The sequence below is a fragment of the Ruditapes philippinarum genome, unplaced genomic scaffold (genome assembly GCF_026571515.1).
Source record: "Ruditapes philippinarum isolate M1 unplaced genomic scaffold, ASM2657151v2 ctg734_1_1_1_1, whole genome shotgun sequence".
NCBI classification, from domain to species: Eukaryota; Metazoa; Mollusca; class Bivalvia; order Venerida; family Veneridae; genus Ruditapes; species Ruditapes philippinarum.
The window spans coordinates 208,333-229,508 of NW_026855182.1; the positions used below are offsets into that span (position 1 = coordinate 208,333).

General features: G+C 31.3%; 1 protein-coding gene and 2 long non-coding RNA genes across 3 annotated transcripts; 1 reads left to right on the forward strand and 2 right to left on the reverse strand.

The window, feature by feature from the left end:
* Positions 1 to 14: 14 nt before the first annotated feature.
* On the forward strand, positions 15 to 7,098 carry LOC132742339 (chromatin accessibility complex protein 1-like). Its single transcript, XM_060730712.1, has 3 exons — positions 15 to 172; positions 4,596 to 4,716; positions 6,228 to 7,098. The coding sequence occupies exons 1-3, from the start codon at positions 53 to 55 to the stop codon at positions 6,314 to 6,316; spliced, it is 330 nt and encodes a 109-aa protein (XP_060586695.1). The 5' UTR covers positions 15 to 52; the 3' UTR covers positions 6,317 to 7,098.
* Positions 7,099 to 7,233: 135 nt separating this feature from the next.
* LOC132742340 (uncharacterized) lies at positions 7,234 to 11,304 on the reverse strand. The gene is made up of 2 exons (XR_009627425.1): positions 11,164 to 11,304; positions 7,234 to 7,466 (listed from the first exon to the last, which is right to left on the reverse strand). It is a non-coding gene; the product is annotated as an uncharacterized LOC132742340 (long non-coding RNA).
* A 1,863-nt stretch (positions 11,305 to 13,167) lies between these two features.
* On the reverse strand, positions 13,168 to 20,757 carry LOC132742341 (uncharacterized). Its single transcript, XR_009627426.1, has 2 exons — positions 20,683 to 20,757; positions 13,168 to 19,788 (listed from the first exon to the last, which is right to left on the reverse strand). It is a non-coding gene; the product is annotated as an uncharacterized LOC132742341 (long non-coding RNA).
* Positions 20,758 to 21,176: the final 419 nt, after the last annotated feature.

Sequence of the window (21,176 nt, forward strand, 5' to 3'; positions counted from 1 at the left end):
AATTTCGGAACATTGAAAAATATTTTAATCAAGCTCGCCAATTGCCGGGAAAATGGCTGACGAAAGAGGGAAATGTGAATTACCACTTTCACGGGTGAGGACAATCATGAAAAGTTCACCTGATGTCAGCAACATAAATCAGGAGGCACTCTTTTTAGCAGCAAAAGCGACGGTAATTTCAAAGAAACCAGATGTTTTCTGTCATTTCAATCTTTGCCCAAGTTAAGCAGTAATGTTGCTTTGTGTTGTTTACCTTCTTGGCAAGGAAGTGGCTAGCCGTACGGCTGGCCAAAAGTTCTAGGCGTACGTGAGTCACGTACGACTAGCAAGGACACACTGTATTGTCTAGACGTACGGCACTTTTCAAAATTATATGAGAGTCGAAAATGCATACGTTATTTGTGTCTTTAAACAAGGATTTTAACCAAGTCCCTGCATTTGTCCTTGTATGTTTACTTTAATAAAGATGCTACGCCATTTTGTAAAAAAAATGAATACGAAGACAGGTAATATATCTACAAGCGTTGTAATCTTGATAAAAGTGTCAAAGTTTCTTGTTATAAGTAATAGCGTCATTGTTTTTCATAATTTAGATGATTTGTTGTTTTATTTGTATGAAAGATAAATTATTAAATCATTTTTGTTAATTATGCAGATGAATTGAATAAATAATCATAACGGCAAATGAAGCTTTTTCATAATGGTATGATCGCAATGGAATAAATAAAAAGAACATTAAAAAAAAACACTTTGAAAAGCAAAAATAATTTTAAATTTTTTAAATACAGTAGAAGTAAAAAAGCACAATCAATAAGCCTTAATTAAAGCCTATCCAGGGACTGACAATAAAATTTTAGAATGCGTTTCACGGAACATGCAAACTTTCCCTATGATAGTCAGTAATTGACGCAATTATTAGAGCCAACAACAATTATTTTCAGTGTTTTTTTATTTTTAAAGGTGTTGAAAATTGAACTTATTGAAACAAAAAAGGATTGTTATCACAATTTTGTAAACTATTTCAATTGATGTTTTTCAACTGCAACCAATTTTTAAACGCTCTTTTTTTCTCGCCATCTGGAGATGACAAAGATTGATATTCATACTTAATCATTTACTGTACTGTAGCCAACATGGCGACGGATTAATCTCTAAAAAGTAAACATACGAAGACAATTGCTGTTTCTCTGTTAAAATCCTTGCTTTAATAAAGTCATGAAATAACATACGGTATGCATTTTCGACTTCCATGTAATTTTAAAAAGTGCTGTACGACTAGCCAATTCAGTGTGATCTGGCTAGCCGAACGTGACTCACATACGGCTAGAACTTTGGCTAGCCGTACGGGCCAGTACGGCTAGCTACTGCCTCTTGGCAAAGTACTTGCCTAACATAAAATAACACAAGCCTAAATATCTACAATTATGGATTAGGAATCCAAAAAAATAAGATGGCTAAAGAAGTAATGACCGAATATAGAGTAAATATTCTCCATTTAAGTTGTAGCCATAATTCTACAGAAGTACTATGTACTTATATAAGAATATCAATCTCCTACGCAGAGATCTCCCATTATCTGTACAATGCTGCCAAGGTAATCAATGTGAGGATATCTCATTTCAAACAACTTCCCTTGATATTTAAACATGCTAGTACAGTAATAAAAAAATTAATACGTTTAATATGTTTTTTTTTTTCAAAAGTGGGCCGAGTTGACCTGTGCCAAGTTGATAGAGAGCCAAATTGACTCTTAACCTTCCTGTGTTTACATTTTTGGCCGGGTTGCACTGGTGCAAACCCGGGTTATAGTATGGTGAATGTCTGGTGGGCGGGCGGGGAAAAACTTTCCATAACAGTTTTCTCAGCAAGTACTTATCACAGCCTCTTGAAATATGGCATACAGCATTGACACATGGTCCCATACCATGGGATTCGATTTCAGGTCTGTCGCTTATCCACTTCCTGTTTATCGACTTAGTTAAATTTTCAACATTAATGGTCAATGGTAGGAAATTTTCGTAACAGTTTTCTCAGCAACTACACAACACAGCCTCTTGATATTTGGCATACAGCATTGACACATGGTCCCATACTGTGGGATTTGATTTCAGGTCTGTCGCTCATCCACTTCCTGTTTATCGACTTAGTTAAATTTTCAACAAAAATGGTCAATGGAAGGAAATTTCTTAACAGTTTTCTCAGCAACTACACATCACAGCCTCTTGATATTTGGCATACAGCATTGACACATGGTCCCATATCGTGGGAATCGATTTCAGGTCTGTCGCTTATCCACTTTCTGTTTATCGACTTAGTTAAATTTTCGACATTAATGTTCAATGGTAGGAAATATCGTAACAGTTTTCTCTGCAACTACTTATCACAGCCTCTTGATATTTGGCATACAGGATTGACACACGGTCTCATACCGTGGGATCGATTTCAGGTCTGACGCTTATCTACTTCCTGTTGATCGACTTAGTTAAATTTTCAGCATTAATGGTCATTGATAGGACATTTTCGTAACAGTTTACTCAGCAACTACTAATCACAGCCTCTTGAAATTTGGCATACAGCATTAACTTTTGTTCTCATACTGTGGGAACAGATTTCAGGGCTGTCGCTCATCCACTTCCTGTTTATCAACTTAGTTAAATTTCCGACATTAATGGTCAAGGGTAGGAAATTTTCGTAACAGTTTTCTCAGCAACTACTTATCACAGCCTCTTGATATTTGGCATACAGCATTGACACATGGTCTCATACCGTGGGAATCAATTTCAGGTCTGACACTTATCTACTTCCTGTTGATGGACTTAGTTAAATTTTCGGCATTAATGGTCAATGATAGGAAATTTCGTAACAGTTTTCTCAGCAAGTACTTATCATAGCCTGTTGATATTTGGCAAACAGCATTGACACATGGTCCCATAATGTAGGATTCAATTTCAGGTCTGTCGCTCATCAACTTTCTGTTTATGGACTTAATTCAATTTTCGACATTAATGGTCAATGGTAGGAAATTTTCGTAACAGTTTTTTTAGCAACTTCTAATGACAGCCTCGTGATATTTGGCATACAGCATTTACATGTAATCCCGTATCGTGGGATCTGATGTCAGGCTTGTTACTTATCCATTTCCTTTTTCTGACTTAGTTAAATTTTCGACATTAATGGTCATTGGTAGGAAATTTTTGTAATAGTTTTCTCAGCAGCCCCTTGATATTTGGCTTACAGCATTGACTAGTAGTTCCATATCTTGGGATTTTATGTCAGGTTTGTTTCTCATCCACTTCCTGTTTACTGACTGTTAAATTTTCGACATTAATATTCAGTGGTAAATTTTTTTCTTAACATCACAGCATCATGATATTTGGTATACAAATGCAACCCGTCCTTTTCTGTCTTTGACCCATTTTTGTTTAATTAAATTAGCTGACCGGCTATCAAACTGCAATTTTGAGATAGTCAAAGGTTGACCTGGTTTACACAATGGAACTCGTTGTGCCCCCACTTTAGGGTGGTGGGGGGCATTTAGATTTACCCTTGTCTGTCTGTCCGTTCTCTTTTGTGTCGCACATAACTCAAAAAGTATTTGACCTACAGTCATGAAACTGAATAATAATGTTGATCAGTATGTGCATTTGTGCACCTTGGTATTTTCGTGTGGATTTATTCAGTATTTTTAGAGTTTTTGCCCTTGACTTACATGTGTAGTAAAAATTTGCAATTTTCAACTTGTGTAGAATGTAACTCAAAAAGTATTTGACCTAGAGTCATGAAACTTAACAGGAATGTTGATCAGCATGTGCAGTTGTGCACCTGGGTATTTTCGTGTGGATTTATTTAGTATTTTTAGAGTTATTGCCCTTGACTTATTAAAATTTTGCAATTTTTAACTTGTGTTGCATGTAACTCAAAAAGGATTTGACATAGAGTCATGAAACCTTACGGGAATGTTGCTCAGCAAATGTAGTTGTGCACCTTTGGTTTTGCTTGTGGATTTATACAGTATTTTGTACAGTTATTGCCCTTGACTTAGTAAAAGCTGTTTTATTATGTTGTGTTATTTGTTCCTTTAGTGCTTGAGTTAGAATCAACCAACTTTACAGGAATAATGATCAACATCACTGTGAAGCTTTGCAGTGATACACCTGGGACTTTGCATGTGGATTTTTTTTCAGTTTTGTTAAGAGTTATTGACCTTGACTTACAGTAGTATAAATTTGCAATTTTCAACTTGCTCATGCATAGCTCAAAAAGTATTTGACTTGTAGGCCTGACAGTTTACAAGAATGTTGGTCAGCATGTGTACTTATGCACCTTGGGGTTTGCTTGTGGATTTATTCAGTATTTGTAAAGTTCTTACCCTTTACTTAGTAAAAGATTTTTAGTTTTCAACTTGTGGCACATGTAGTCCAAAAAATATTTGACCTAGAGTCATAAAATGGACAGCACCCGTGTCCTTACTCCTATGGACACATTTCTAGTGATTTTATTTGTGATACAGTTCATGAGCAATTGGCCTAGCAATGAAAAGAATTGCTAACAACTAGAAAGATTTTACTTTGACTAGTATTCAAATATCATTTCAGGAGATGTTTATACAGAGTCTGGCACAAGTGTCATTGGAACAAAGTTCTGACAAGGGAATGCTCAAGTATAATGATCTAGCGGAGATTGTGGATGGCATTGACACTTTACAGTTTTTGCAAGGTCTTAACTTTACTTCTTACTACTGTCACATAAAAAACTGATGTTTATGTATAAATTATTTATCTATATATTGTTTGCTAAACTGTTTTTTAAAAAATAGATAGACCAGAAGCCTCTTTGTTTATTTATTTAAATGGTAAACAGACTAAAAGCAAAACCATGAAAGTTGCAAAGGTTTTCCTTATCAACAGATTGGCGATCCATATCGTCAGTTAAAATATTCTTAAAATTGGTTGTATTTTTAGCATGTAGATTAAATATTCCCCTTGACCTTTGGCTAAATTGGTTGTTTTGGTAAGCTCAGATAAAAACGAAAACCCTGTCAATTTATTAATGAAAAAATTACCAAGACCCATCAACAGATACATCTATGTGGCATGTAATTTCAAGTCTTTAAAAAAAAAAAGACTGTTACTCTTTCAAATTCTTTTGAAATACATCATGTATAGTCAGCCATTTCTAAAGAGAATATTTTATGTGAATGACTAGATAGAGCAAGTTTTGAAGTAATTGTCAATTTGGGTAAAAATGTTTTCATTGGTTAAATATTGAAGTTTTTTCTTAAAGATTTAAATAACAAAATCTTTTAATTTTTGTTTTGGGAAAAAAAGTTGGGGTTTTAAAATTTTAAAATTTTTTCAAATTTATTTTAATTTTCCAAAATTTTAAAAAATAAAAGGGCCCTGGAATTTCAAGTTTAGAAAAAAGGGGAGTTTTCCCCCTTTTTCAAATTTTTTGAAATTTTCCCCCCTGATTTTTAACTTTTTCAAAGTTTATAAAACCATTTTAAAGAATTTTTTATGGAAATTTTCAGTTGAGCAAGTTTTTGAAAAATTAAAATTTTTTAAAATTTTTAAACTTTTTTTTTTGTTTTTTTTGGAGTTTTAATTTTAAAAGTTGTGAAATCAAAATATTTTTTGTCTGGAAATTGGCCTATTTATTAATTAACTGATTCACTTTTTTGGGGGTTTTTTTTAATTTTTACCCTTAAACTTTTAATTTATAAATGAACCCTACGGGATTTTTTCAAAAGGGGGAAAGATGCCTTTTAAGGGTTTTAAATTTTTAAAATTTTCCCCCGGGCCCTTTTTTTTTCCCGGTTAAAAAGCATGTTATTATTATAAATAATGGGAAAAAGGGGTTTTTCACATTTTGGGGGGCCCGTTTTAATTTTTAAAAAATAACAGGTTATATTTTTAAAAGGGGTTTTTTTAAAGTAAAAAGTTTTTTTGGGGGAAAAGTATTTTAAAGTTTTTTTTCTTTTGGTGGAAAAACACCCTATTACGGGTTTTTAGGGAAAAAAATAAACAGGGTTTTTTTTTTCAGGAAAATTGTTAAGAGGATATTATTTTTTTACAGAGAAATATCAGGGAATAATGGTTTGAAATATCTGTGGCCACCCTTACATTTACAACAGTGATATGAAATAATTATATGTTTGCGTTAGTGTGATATTTAAAAAGAAAATTATTTCTTTCAGACATTATTCCAAAGAAAATTTTTTTTTTCAGACATTATTCCAAAGAAGATTAAAGCTAGAGAATTTTTTGAAATAATGAAGAAATGGGAAGAAGAAAATGGAGGTGACAGTGACACATGATGATTTAATGGGATGGATCATTGTGAAACAATTGTATATATTGGCGAGGATATTCAAGAACTTTAGCACAGCCTATTGTGGGCTTTTTTTTTAACAGAATAGACAAAAGAAATGGAACAAAATGAATGAAACTTTCACTATAGTGAAAATGATGAAAGAATCTCCAGGAGCAGATTTTTATTCGAAAAAAAAAACCTGTCAATTTGGATTTGCTGTTACTTGACAATTAATACCTAGTAGTGACAAAATAACATAAATTTTGTTAGAAGTGAATTTTTTTTTTTATAAAAGATATAATTTTTAAAGCTACATGCCTTCAGATGAGTCAAAATATTTCAGTAAAATCAAACTTGAAAAATGTGTACCACGATTTTAGGAAAAGCAAAATGATTTAAGAGTCAAGTAATATTTTACATGTGACATGCGGTTAATGACTAATTTTTCAGTATTTACAACTATATTTCTACTGCGTTACTAACGCAGTTAGGGTTTTTAAGCATATTTTGACCACGATTTGGTAATTTACGTGGGTTGTGCCATTGATAATGTGATAATTCCTTCCTTATGATTATTTCACAATATTATACATTAAAATACATTTTCAAAATGTTCATGAAAATAAGCATGAATCTGGAGGCGTGCTGCTTTAATTGTATTTATTCTGTCTGAGCTGCATGTATGTACATGTTGAAACAATTCAAGATTTATGCATATAAGATAGCCAATGACTATATAAATATTTATTGATACAGAAACAAAATGAAGTTATTATAACTTGTAAAGAGACTCAATTTTGAAGCAATTCTTAAAATGAAAAATGAAATTCTTTCACAGCAATACTTTTTCAAAACTGATCATCAATTTTATATTTCTTTCATTCTTCAATGGCTATAACTTGAAGTGGTTAAGTTTAAAACTTTTTGTGAAAGTCTCACCACTGTTATATTCAGGGTATAATAAAAGTAAAGGCATTTAATAGTCCCAAGTTTCATGCCATGGGCATGTTCAGTGACTTAACATCAAGAATTAAGCACATAAAATGAACATTTATTAATGATTATAAAGGGTACATATTTGCAATCTCTTACCCCAAAATAACATTGATTGAGATATTTTTGACATGTCACTTATTTTGCACTACCAAGTTGAGCTTAAGGTAGCTCGCTACTTTCCGACCGAAATTTGACAACATCTTAGATCTTGATGATTTTTGGTATACATAAATATAGATGGGTAGGCTTTACTTCTGCAGCATTATTTTACAAATAAACAGCGTAACTATGACGTCAAAGCGCCCTCTATCGGTGGCGGCGAAATTGCGTCTTTTTATCAATAAACCGGTCTGTTCTTATTAATTTTCATCCGATTTCCTTTGTTTTAATTTTATAATGTTCAGTAAATGTCTGTCTTTGAAATAATGTCTTTCTTTAACATTTGCATAATACTCTGCGATTCTACGTTATTTTAACCCACGTTCTGACGTAAATTTATGATACAAATATCACGCGATATCGCAATAAAGATTGTAAAATAACAAAAAATCAACACGGTGAATGTTGCTGTATTTTTTTTAACATGTAGTGAAGTCATGAAAAAAAATATTTATGCAATAAAAATATAGGGTCAACGCGTAAGATATTTTGGTATTACTTATTTAATATAAGATAAAGGATGAGTAAACGTAATGATTTTGGTGACATCAAATATTTTTCTCAAGGAAATTGTCACGACTTTTCCGATAAATAGCATACTGACCGAAATTAAAATGTGTGAAAACCATCAACAACAATAGTATTTAGACATGTTCCGTAAAATGTTCTTTTAAAAGTCCTGTCAGGTGCCCGCATTTCGATGAACAACTTCAATTATATACATGTACAACAAATCAGGGTATGACTGTCTGCAAAAGTTCGTATCAATCTAAAAAAAACTGCAAACGAATGGTTATTAATACCTCGAGGACTGAAATACAATCAGAATATTGAAAGATATAATTAAAAGGCCACCTAAGTGGAAATAATACAAACAAACATTTCTCCAAAGAATGTCAGAAAAAAAGAATAAAAAGGCTGGTGCAGTCGCGGTGTCACCATGTTATTTGTATCTCGGTACTACATAAACTTCCATGTTACCATACGTATGTAACAATTTCGAATTGTATATATCAGTTATTAGGAAATGAATCAAATTTACGTTTCAAAAATGTATGATCAACTGGAAGTAACAACGATTTGTACGTAAGTCATGATTCACTGGTAGTCTTAATTATATAAATCTAGCAGACATTTTAAAACTTTTCTACTTGTATAAAAATGTATTTGAGCCGCGTCACGACAAAACCAACATAATGCTTTCGCGACCAGCATGGATCCAGACCAGCCTGCGCATCCGCGCAGTCTGATCAGGATCCATTCTGTTCGCTATCAGTTTCTTTACTTGTTAAAATGTTTAAAAGCGGATGCACAGGCTTGTCTGGATCCATGCTGGTCGCAAACCCATTATGTTGGTTTTGTCGTGACACGGCTCATGTATTAACAGCCATCAGTTATTCTTATTTTTCTCACAGCTAAATACTAGTAAATAATATCCCTGCACTAAGCGTGAGACTCAGATTTAAAGGAGAAATCACGTTCTCGTGCTATGGCTTGAATTTCTCACGCATTTCACATAGTTACAGATATTATTATTTATTAAAACTCGCTGACTCGCGGTATGCGTTTACTAGCGCATCTTTGAGGCGACCTGAAGCTCGATTCGAGGCGAAAGATCCGTTTATTTATTCATTAGCGGATAATTTTGCATATCAAAATTAATACAGATTCTCTTGTATTGAAGACGATCATGTAGGATCCTCAATTTGTGTGAATATGGTTTTCGGAGAAGCTCGTTTTTGTCTTCACATAATACAGTGCTATGTAGAGCCTATGAAAATAATGAACTATGCATTTTATGTTTTATATCTTCTTTATTTTTTAATATTGGGTTTAACGCCGCTTTCAACAGTATTTTCAATTATAGCTGACGGGAATTTAACAAAACCAGTGTTTCTCACAGTATCAACTTCTCTACGGAAATATATGACAGGAGTCCGAGGTGGACCTTGAAACATTTCATACACAGTAAACAATTCTAAAGGATTATCTATTAGTACAATACGCAATCGTGTCTCCAATTCATACCCTCCGAATTCAGCGTAAGACCACTTTACCGATTACAGAATATTCAAAGTTAAAAACCTGATTATGATCTCCCTTAATAAGGCAGAAGTCCACTTTATTGTTTACATCATAAACACGTGTTTTTGGTGTGTGTTTTCGTTTTTGTTTTTGTTTTTTGTTTTATATATTTTTGTTTTAAAGCAAACTGTATTGTATTAAAAATGAACACGGTAACGTCAACATAATTCAGTGGTAACAAAAGTTGCACATGGTATTTAATAATTATATTTTGTGTTTAATTAAAATATACAGTATAACATCTACAGAGAAATGCCCTTTGTTGCCTAATGTAGTGGAACCTTTAGAAATAAATAATTATTTGAGGGCCGCTTTGTTATACTGTAATGAAAAAGCAGTAAGTAGGTATACGTAAATCCGAGATCCAAAAAGTTTTATAGTTTGTCATTTTCTAATTATGACATTTTAATTAGATTATAATTATTATAATCTATGTATTGCACATCACTTAAAAATGGTAAGCAAAAATAAATTTGTACAGTTTGTTATAAAATTCTTAACATATTGAATATTATTTCTGAAAATTTTTTTATCACTTATTTCACATTTGATGCATATCTATTTTAATTGCAATCTTTACGATGTGTTTTGACACCGAGGCTCGTCTGCCTGTATGTGATTATATGAAAGTGTTTAAAAGCTGAATGTAACGTAAAATTAATATTCTAACGGGATAAGGTAAGCGACCTAATATTCTTACTTTTCTTTCATACAGCAATATGTGAATCTTATTTTTTTTTTTGCGCCTTTGAAACTAGTTAATTCATAGTTAACATATATAACACTTTTCACTCTTTCATTACAAACATCAAAATATAAAATAAAAAATTAAAAAGATGTATGAGACTGCGTCCTGCAAATTAGGAAACGTATTTAAGATTAAACATTGTAAATGTGCTCATCTAGCGCATGCTTTCATTGAGAAAATAATCAACAATTAAAAAAAAAATATACATTTCATCAATTTCCTGGTTGTTTATTACTTACTATCGTTAATGTTTTGACGTAAGAAAATTGTTATTTGGGGTATTATTTTTTTGAACTCCAACGTCTATTAACGCCACCAAAAACCATTACGTTACATTCCCCCTTTATTTTATTTTTTAAAACAGTAATAGCAAAATATCTTACGCGTTGACCCTATATTTTTTATTGCATAAATATTTTCCTTCACTTTCTCAAAACACGCTCGATAAAAATTTTGCAAAGCTCACCGTGCTTTGAATTTTTTTTTATTACACAATTCCTTTATTGCGAATCGCGCGTATTTGCATCAGATATGGACGGTTCAGAATGTAGAAAAATAATGACGTAGAATCGCAGACTATTAAGTAAATGTTAAAGAAAGATATATTACAAAGACATACATTTACTGAACACTATAAAAAAAAACAAAGGAAATCGGATGAAAATTGATAAGAACAGATTGGTTTACTGAGAAAAAGACGCAATTTCGCCGCCACCGATAGAGGGCGCTTTGACGTCATAGTAACGGTGTTTATTTATAAAATAATACTGCAGAAGTAAAGTTCACATATCTATATGTTTGCATACAAAAAATCATCAAGATCTGAGATGTTGTCAAATTTCGGTCGGAAAGTAGCGAGCTACCTTAATTAGATATATATTTCCAAACATTGACTATTAATTTATAATGGTCAACGACCAATAATTGATTATATTAAAACTGCCTAAAATATAAAATGACTTTCCTCCTCTTCTTTTGAAGTAAAAGTCAAACCTGGGGATATTTAGATATTATTTGCCAGTCACGTGGGTTATTGATTATACGTGTAAAATACGATGTAAAGTTTAAAACAATTATGGCAGAATGTAAAGTTATTTTGACTTGTACATTCACCATGTACATTTAGTTGGGCATAATGTCACTTTTAAAAGATATAAAGCTATGAATTGCACACGGTGACACTGGCACACAAATACGATTTTGAATTTATTTCCGAGTACATTTATATTTTCATTTGCTCTTTCTGTTTCATGTACCTCAGCTGATCTGTGTAAGATTTTAAGTTTTTTTGGACTTCGGTGGGATTCCTTTAACATTTTACCTGCTGAATAAGTGGTTTTGTCCTGCATTGAATCTGGAATTGTCCATTCAAAGTTTAAGCGATTTTATTATCAAAAATACAAAATCTGGCTTGCCTGGCTCTATACTGTTGGCAAAGGCCATTCACTTTTTGTTCTATAGTTTCAAAAATACAAAATTTGGCTGGGCTGGCTCTAAACTGTTGGCAAAGGCGATTCACTTTTTGTTCCATAGTTCTTTTTTATGTTAACCTACATGTATTTTTGGTACATTATTGTCATGTAAGAGCATGTTTTCCTATGTGACATTATTCTTTGATAAAGAACTATTATGGCAGTGTGCATACTTCTGTTAAAGTTCCGAAGTCCTTAATCTTTAGCTTGCTGACAGCAACAGGTTCTACCTATGTGACCCTTGTATACAAAGATCATGCCCTGCACTGGTCACTTGGGTAGATAGTTTGCTTATCAGTCTGTACTTAATTTGAAAATTTACCTAAAAATAATAAATGGTTTTGCCCAGATTGAAAGTTAGACAAGTCCATTTAAGATATTTAGTGGGTTAAGGGACCTGGTTAATTAAATATATGAAATGTTAACATTTATTACATTGATACTATACAGTCATACTCATACATAACTGAATTGATATTCATTAACATGAAATGTGTTAAAAACTCATTGAATCACATTAATTTATTAAACATGGCATGATGAAATAAATATTTTAAATGTATAGCACCTCTATAGTCATATATTTTATATCCTCTTTGCCAGATCTTTGGTGACTCTAGCATGGATTTGACTGAATAATAGCCCTTTCTGAACTTGGAAAAATCCTGGTTGAATATCAATGGTCAAAGCTAAAGAAGGTTTTCTCTTGAAACTTCACATATGTCTTTGTAATCGTAATAATATGTCACTATTCAAGGTCCGAAACTGTATGTCACAGGGTGAGAAAAATGTGCCAACATGAATGGACTTGGAATTTGGTCCCTTGGAATACAGTTCCATTGGTTCTACCAGAGCTATCCGGCTTCTTACACATCTTCCCTAAATAATTCTAAACTATTTCATTCTTCCCCGCTTTACTGATATTTGCCAATGGAATTTCTCACAGTTACAGACAAATGTGATTTAAACTGAGCCCTACAATGGGAACCAAATGTCACTGGGTGAGAAAAATCTGCAGCATGCCTGGGACTTGAACCAAGGATCCTAGAAAGCTGTACTGACTTGAGCTATTTAGCCACTTTCACATACCTACTTACACAGTGAACAGTTCTAAACCATGATACGTAGCATGGATTTTGAATGAATTCACATTATTCAGACTTATTTTACCAGCAAGCACAAACTAGTTAAGCAGATTTTTGTTGTTGTCCAAAAATCATTACCAAAACAGGATTGTGTTGATATGGTACATTCACGATAGAATAATTATAGTAATGGTAACTTTACAGCTTGATTGATGGAGAGGAAGAAATTGGATGTTTCTCCATGCATTTTTTTCTGAAGCTGGCAACACAAAAATGGTAAGGGTATAACAATTACAACAAGAAAGGTCCATCAGTTTTAATAAATAGTTTTATTTTGTTTCAACAGTGTATAAAATGTGGACAGACTGATCATCACACCAATTGCAATGTGTAAACATTTCAAATATCGTTTGCTTTAAACATAAAACTCTTTTTATCAAAATAAATAGAAAATGGCAAAATATTGGACAGAAAAACGAAAACACAACAAAACATATCACAGTACGGCAGGTGGTTTCTGAATATAATTCTATATACATGTAAATGATATATCATTTTTTATTACAATAGTTATCACAATTTTTATTATTATATGATTTACACTTGGCCTACCTAATCAAATTTATGCTTAGCCTATCTATCCAAATCCTGGATTTTTCTTATTTTTCACATTTTCAGTGGTACAATACAGAGAAAATATTTTTCTTCTCAAAACTTACAACTATTCATTTGCGGAAAAATAAAAATTGCTTCATAAATTTTACAGCATTGGTTATTGGTTTTGTGAATCTCTCTTTTATCCAATGAAAAGTGACATCACAAAATGTTAAAGATATACTCTGATCATCCTAAAACCCCCTAAAATATTTTAATCACAGAAATTCTTACTGAATATGTCTAATTTGAATAAAAGAATGAATAATTATGTATGGGAAGCTGTGTTTCCTATTACAAGTCAAGAAAAGTTGGTCCTTTCTACTGCCATTTTTTTTTGATGACACTATATTAATACCTTATAGTGTGTAGAATTTTAAACATAACAGATCTACTTTGTGTGAAGTCAAAACCTGTTTATTTTATACATGTGTATTTACAAAAAGACTATATAGCAATTATCAATATTTTCTTCTATCAAATTTGAGCATAGTATATCTTTAAGTACCCTAACTCTAAACCTAAAATTTTTTTGTAATGGGTTTGCCCAGCTTTTAAGTTGAAAGGTACATTAAAAATTCAAGGGATTTCAATATCAAAATACAAATATTAGAGTTACCAACAGTCCTCAAGTAAGACTTCACAGATGTGTAGGCTGGCCTGGCTATATACCTGTGGCAAAGGCTTATCACAGGTTAAAGGGTTTAGTCAATACAAGATAAGTAATAATATTTCTTGGCTGAATTTAGAGATACTTATAGTAAAATAACCATGTTCTCCTGAACTTGTAACTATGAAAATAAATGAGCCGTGTCATGACAAAAAAAAACCAACATAAAGGGTTTGCGACCAGCATGGATCCAGACCAGCCTGCGATACGCGCAGTCTGATCAGGATCCATGCTGTTCGCTTTAAGTTTCTATACTTGTAAAAGGGTTGGTAAGTGATTAGCATGGATCCTAATCAGCCTGCGCGGATGGGCAGGCTGGTCTGGATCCATGCTGGTCGCAAACGCATTACGTTGGTTTTGTCGTGACGCGGCTCAAATATCAATACTATGATATCTGATGTATCACAGAAAACTTGTACATTATAATTATGTACATTATAAATACTTAAAACACTGAAAAATAAATACAAAATTCTTTAGATTTAGTGATTTTTGTTTTTTAGAAATTAAAATGGTTTTTAAACAAAAAGTAATTTTTAAACCATATCTCACTTAAAAAATTATTCATCAATTTCTCTCTTACACATAAGGGGAGATAACTCCATTGTTTAACCTTTTTCTACTTGAGATTTATATAAGTTTTTGCATTGCCGTGATCATGTGACTTTTAAAAAGTGAAGACAGTATAATGTGAACTTGATTTGCGGTCATGTGACCTTTGAAAATGGAGGACAGTATTGCTGTGATCATGTGACTTTTAAAAAGTGAAGACAGTATAATATGAACCTGATTTGTGGTCATACGCCCTTGAAGATTATGACAATGTCATAAATGTAACCTTGTTAGGTGATTATGTGACCTTCAGAACTAAATTGTGACCTTGAAAATGTGCAGAATAAGGATTTTTACCTACAAACTTGTATACATGTGAAAATTGCATGAAAGGTCAGAGGTTAAAATTAATTGAAAATGAGGCAACATTTTTATGATAATGAAATGATTTGTTTAAAATAACACATCATGCTCTCGTACTATAAATAGAATGGAATGTTAATGGTTTGCAAATGTAAAAAGCAGTTTTTTTGGACATCAATAAACATTTCATCCGAACAACACTTAATATTCATAACAAAGTTTCGTTGAAATCTGGAAATAATTCAAAGATACTGTCAAGAAGGTGCTGCAAACTGATAAATAAGGGACAGTGTAACAAGTAAATTTTCCTCTCTAAAGAGGTAAATAAATAAATAAATAAAAAAAATCTACATCTAGTTAAGCAAAGGAAATAACTGAAAATTGGGATTAACATAAAAAAACATGGCTGCTTTTTATTTTAATATATCATTAACAATTATGTTGATAGAGTTTACATAATACATGAATACAAACTCCAAAAGAATTATATATGGATATTGTTTGTGTCAGATACATGATCAAATTTTACAAATCTTACATCGTAATCTTCATATAACAGATAAAAACTGTTCTAGAACAAAATATTATTTCTCAAATAACTGTTCAAACTTATTCATGTAGAACTTTTTCAACATTATAAAATAGTCAAACTTAAAAGAAAAAGAAAATATTACTAAATAAAATCTTAAATGTAATTTAAAATAGAGACACAAAAGCTTAAAAGTGAGATAGATGTCAAAATATTTCGCTAGGTGTGGCAGACACATAGAGTACAGTTTCTCAAATGTACACCTTTAATAAATTTGAACAGGAAATAATCACTGGTCAAACAATATGCTGCTTCATATCTTAACACAGAAAGTAGTAAAAAAAAACTTTTCCTTTCAATTGCCTTTATGTAAAGTCAAGTTCATGTTTATCCCAAATTTCATTTACATATACAAAGTAAAGCATATATACATATTCAGCACATAGTTTGAAATATTACAACGGAAACAATTGGATTGGTTTTGTCTTTTTTTACACAATTTCCTTACATAGAAAAAAATCACAAAATAAAACCACTTCCAAACTTATCTTGACAGAAAGGACAAGTATAATGTAAGAAATTATTGGAAATAAAAGTTATTATTGACAATGACCTGATGAATGCACTTTGAGCAATTTCTGTTCCCATGGTTTCTAATTTTTTATTAACAATGAATTGTGTTGAGAAAATAGACCTGTAGTTTTTTACCACAAAATTTGTCCCTGATATATAATTTTCTTAAACCATTATTTACATAAATTGTGTAACTTAAATAAATAATTACAATCACTAAACAATAAATAAAATGCTTTACAAAGTTTCCTTCTTGTCACAGAGCAACAATTAAAATAAACAAGCAATTATCATAGTATTGCAAGCAATCCATAAGTCCCCTACCGGTTAGAACCCCATCAACATTCTGAAGGGCCATTGGCCATTCACTAATGTTTCAATTTTTCTCTATTTTAAGTAAACTTGTTGGAAAAGTTCTTTAAAAGTGATCACAGGAAACAGTTTTTATGAACAGACAGACGGACTGAAGGACACTCTAAAGTTAATATTTGAAACATCCCTGTTACCAAAATATAACATTTTAAAAGCAAAATTCTTAAAGAGGAGATAACTCTTGAAATAAAGATGCAATTTCATAAAAATTTTCAGCTCTTTTTGACTAATCACAAATTATTGTTATATTTGCCATGTTTTAAGCCTATTTGTTGCCAAGGCAACTGATATTTTTTCAAAAATAGGAAGAACAGATAAGACATGTATAATCTCAACACTGCTATCTACCCATATGTCAAGTTTCATAAAAAATATTTCCAGTACTTTTTGAGATATCACTGGATTCAGTTTATGTGTAAAATTTGCCATATTTTCAGTCTATGTGTTGCCAATAGCAACCAGAATTTTCAACATAGGAAGAAAAGAAAAAGGCGTGCATAATCTCAAGACTGCCATCTACCCATATGTCAGTTTTCATAAAAATATTTCCAGGACTTTTTGCTTTATCACTGGATCCAGTTTATGTGTAAAATTTGCCATATTTTCAGCCTATTTGTTGCCATAGCAACCAGAATTTCAACATAGGAAGAAAAGAAAAAGAAGTGCATAATTCCAAGACTGCCATCTACCCATATGTCAAGTTTCATAAAAATATTTCCAGTACTTTTTGCGTTATTTATGTGTAAAATTTGCCATATTTTCAGCCTATTTGTTGCCATAGCAACCAGAATTTTCAACATAGGAAGAAAAGAAAAAGACGTGCATAATTCCAAGACTGCCATCTACCCATATGTCAAGTTTCATAAAAATATTTACAGTACTTTTTGCGTTATCACTGGATCCAGTTTATGTGTAAAATTTGCCATATTTTTAGCCTATTTGTTGCCATAGCAACCAGAATTTTCAACATAGGAAGAAAAAAAAAAGACGTGCATAATTCCAAGACTGCCATCTATCCATATACCAATTTTCATAAAAATATTTTCAGTACTTTTCAAGTTATCGCGGGATCCAGTTTTGTGGACGGACGGACTGACGGACGGACGTACCAAAATTTGATGTTTATGAGGCAAATGAGCTCATAAACACCACCTGGACCAACGTCCATAAGCAAAATAAGCTCATAAAAACAAAAAATAGCTCTTAATTTTAAATTTTATGAGTTTATGTTCTTTATTTAACTACGGAATGAAGCTCATAATAATCAAATGTTGGCTCGGACAGACAGACGGACGGACAGACGGACGGAGGGTAAACCTAAAGTCCCCTCCGGTAAACCGGTAGGGGACTAATAAATCAGAATACAAATATACAGAACACAAGAGAATTTTAGAACAGTTTGTTCATATCACATGCCATTATGGTCATTAATTATGAATATATATATTTCAATACCAATAAAATAAATCTACTGGCTAAAAACAAAATATCACCAATTTATAAAATATTTGTTCCCCTGACTTAAAGTACAAATTATTATGCGTTAACCATGGTAAGTATGCCTTTATTTGTATAATGGATTTGCCAAGCTCTGAATATTGAACAGTTTATCTAAATGTTAGGGATTTCAAAATCAAAAATACTGATGACTAAGGCTACTCTGATTTTCTATTAAAATTGTTCTTACTTTATACAAAAATATATCACATTCTGATTCTGTAAAAAAAAATTCTCCACCAGTCCATTATTATACTAAATATTATAATTATCTAACTGTATAATAATATATACAAACATTTAGACCTGTCTTAAAACTTACATATTAAATTTATTATTTCTGTGACAATCATTACATAATGCCTAAAATAAATCAAACAATTTGAAAGATAGGAATTAAAGATCAAAGTTGACTGCAATATTTCACATAAAAAAAGTTGTTATCTTTGTGCTAACAAAGATGGTATCTTAAAATAAAAAAATCTTTATATCAGAACATTTAGAGTGTTAAAACATGATATCCTAGCTATTAAATATGGTATAACCTTAAAAATACATACTGTTAAATCATAAAATAACACAGATTTTCCTGATATCACTCATAATATCATGGTTTAATGTCTGATATCACAGTTAAAAATGTATCATGACAAATATACCTGATACCATATACATGTATACTATATACATGTACAATATCATGGTATGGTATAATCACAATGTACATAACTATGGCTGCCATCATATCACATTCTGTACAATGATATCACACACAGACAATATCATGGTATTTCATGATATCAATATATACATCACTAAATACATGCTGTAATAAGTAGACAGTTTATCCCATACTGGGATATTCTTGATATTATATTGTTTGTATGATATCATACATTGATAATGATATCATAATCTAGTTCATAATATCATATTTATATTTGTATGATATCATACATTGATAATGATATCATAATCTAGTTCATAATATCATATATTGTATATGATATCATACATTGATAATGATATCATAATCTAGTTCATGATAACAAATATTGTATATGATATCATGCCTTGATAATGATATCATAATCCTGTTAATGATATCATATATTGTATACAATATCATACATTGATAATGATATCATAATCTATGTCATTATATCATGTAATTATTCTGTTTGATATCCTACACTGAAAATGATATCACTATCTGGACATGATATCAATTTTTATATACATAAAATATACATCATTTGTGATATCCTGACCTGTCCTCTGTATCCAACTTCAATTACAATTATCCTTCATTTTGATACCTCAATCAGGTATTGTTATTTCATGATTCATTTAATTAGATATTGTAATTTCATGATACTACATACCATACATATATTCATACGTTGAAATCATATTATAAATTTTAAAATAACAAACAAAACAATGATATGTCATAAAAAATTAAAATTGATGAAATATCATGATTGACTATGAGAGTAATATATCATAGGTGAAGAATGATGTCATTATCATAGGCGAAGAATGATGTCATTATTGTAGGCGAAGAATGATGTCATTATTGTAGGCGAAGAATGATGTCATTATGGTAGGCAAAGAATGATGTCATAATCTGGAATGATTTAACAATTTATCACAAATCAAATTCTTTCTCTATTTCATCTAACAAGGCTTCCTCGGAGGTATCATAATGTGGCAAGGATCTGAAATGGATTAATACAAATACATACAAGGATCTGAAATGAAATAATACAAAATGTATACAAGTAGAAGTTTCTGAAGTAAATTTTTTTTTCAAATATCCTATGGGCAAAAGTAGTCTCCAATGCAGTTGCCAGGTTGTCATTCTAACCAATAATCTTGAAAAGTTACCACTTTCCTTAAAAATATTTGTCATGCCAGCTGAAATAAAGCATCTTAGCCACCATTTATGTGCTCATTAACTTCTCTCAATTGTATTTACAATAAGAGCTATTTGCTCAACTTTTCTCAGTGCTTGATAGTAAAACAAGAGCCTGGGTAATGAAGAATTCTCTATGTTCAGAAGGGCCATAATTCTATGATAAAATCTGTGTAAGAGTTATGGGCCTTGGATAGTGACCTCCTACAATGCTCTAAACTAAGTGTGTGAAGTTTCAACCTATTCCCTCAAGTAGTTTTGGAGATACCAACTTCCGCACAAAAACATAACACTCTACTGCAAAGATTTTGTTCTTATTACTGCACAATTACTTGATTATTTTTTCACACTCCCATTCCTGTGTAACACTAACAGGATTCACATGGTGATTGTAACGCAAACCACTACTTAGTAGTTGAAATTACATTTTTTTTTTTTGGACCAATAAATTTTTGTTTTACAAAATCCTAAAGTACATTTAATTTAATCAAACTTTTCACTGAATATGATCCCATTAACTCAGCATTGTACTCACTTTGTATCAAGATTCAAAACATAATTTCACAAAGGTAAGTATTCATGAGGTCAGCATTAATTCCATTATATTTGTTGCACAGCTAAGCAGCCCAACAAATTTAACAAAAATGCTGACAAAGAAACACAAACCAATGCATAGCTCATATTTATTTCAACTTACTTCTTTTTCTGGTTAGGCTGAAAATAGTAGCTTTCTGGATCTGGTGCCATTCTTCTATGCTCATTCACCTCTGTAATGATAATTGTATGAAAATTTAATGATAATCGCATGGAATTTAATGATAATTGTATGAAATGTAATGATAATTGTTTTAAATATAATGATAAATGGATATGAAATGTAATGATACGTGCATGAAGTGTAATGCTAATTGCATGAACATTTAATGATAACTACATGAAATTTAATGATAATTGTATGAATGTAATGATAATTGGATATAAAATGTAATGATTACTGCACAAAATGTTATGCTAAAATGTATGAAATATTATGAAATCTGTATGAAATGTAATGATAACTGTATGAAATGTAATGATAACTGTATGAAATAAAATGATAATTGTATGAAAATTTATAAATATAATTGTACAAAATGTAGCAACAATTGTATTAAATGTAATGATAATTGCATGAAATGTTATGATAATTGT

Excerpts from the sequence above, each read along its gene's own strand:
- LOC132742339 (XM_060730712.1), top strand. The coding sequence starts at position 53 with ATGGCTGACGAAAGAGGGAAATGTGAATTACCACTTTCACGGGTGAGG. Across the intron at positions 173-4,595 it reads TTTTAGCAGCAAAAGCGACG|GAGATGTTTATACAGAGTCT; the intron begins GTAATTTCAAAG and ends ATATCATTTCAG. Across the intron at positions 4,717-6,227 it reads CACTTTACAGTTTTTGCAAG|ACATTATTCCAAAGAAGATT; the intron begins GTCTTAACTTTA and ends TTTTTTTTTCAG.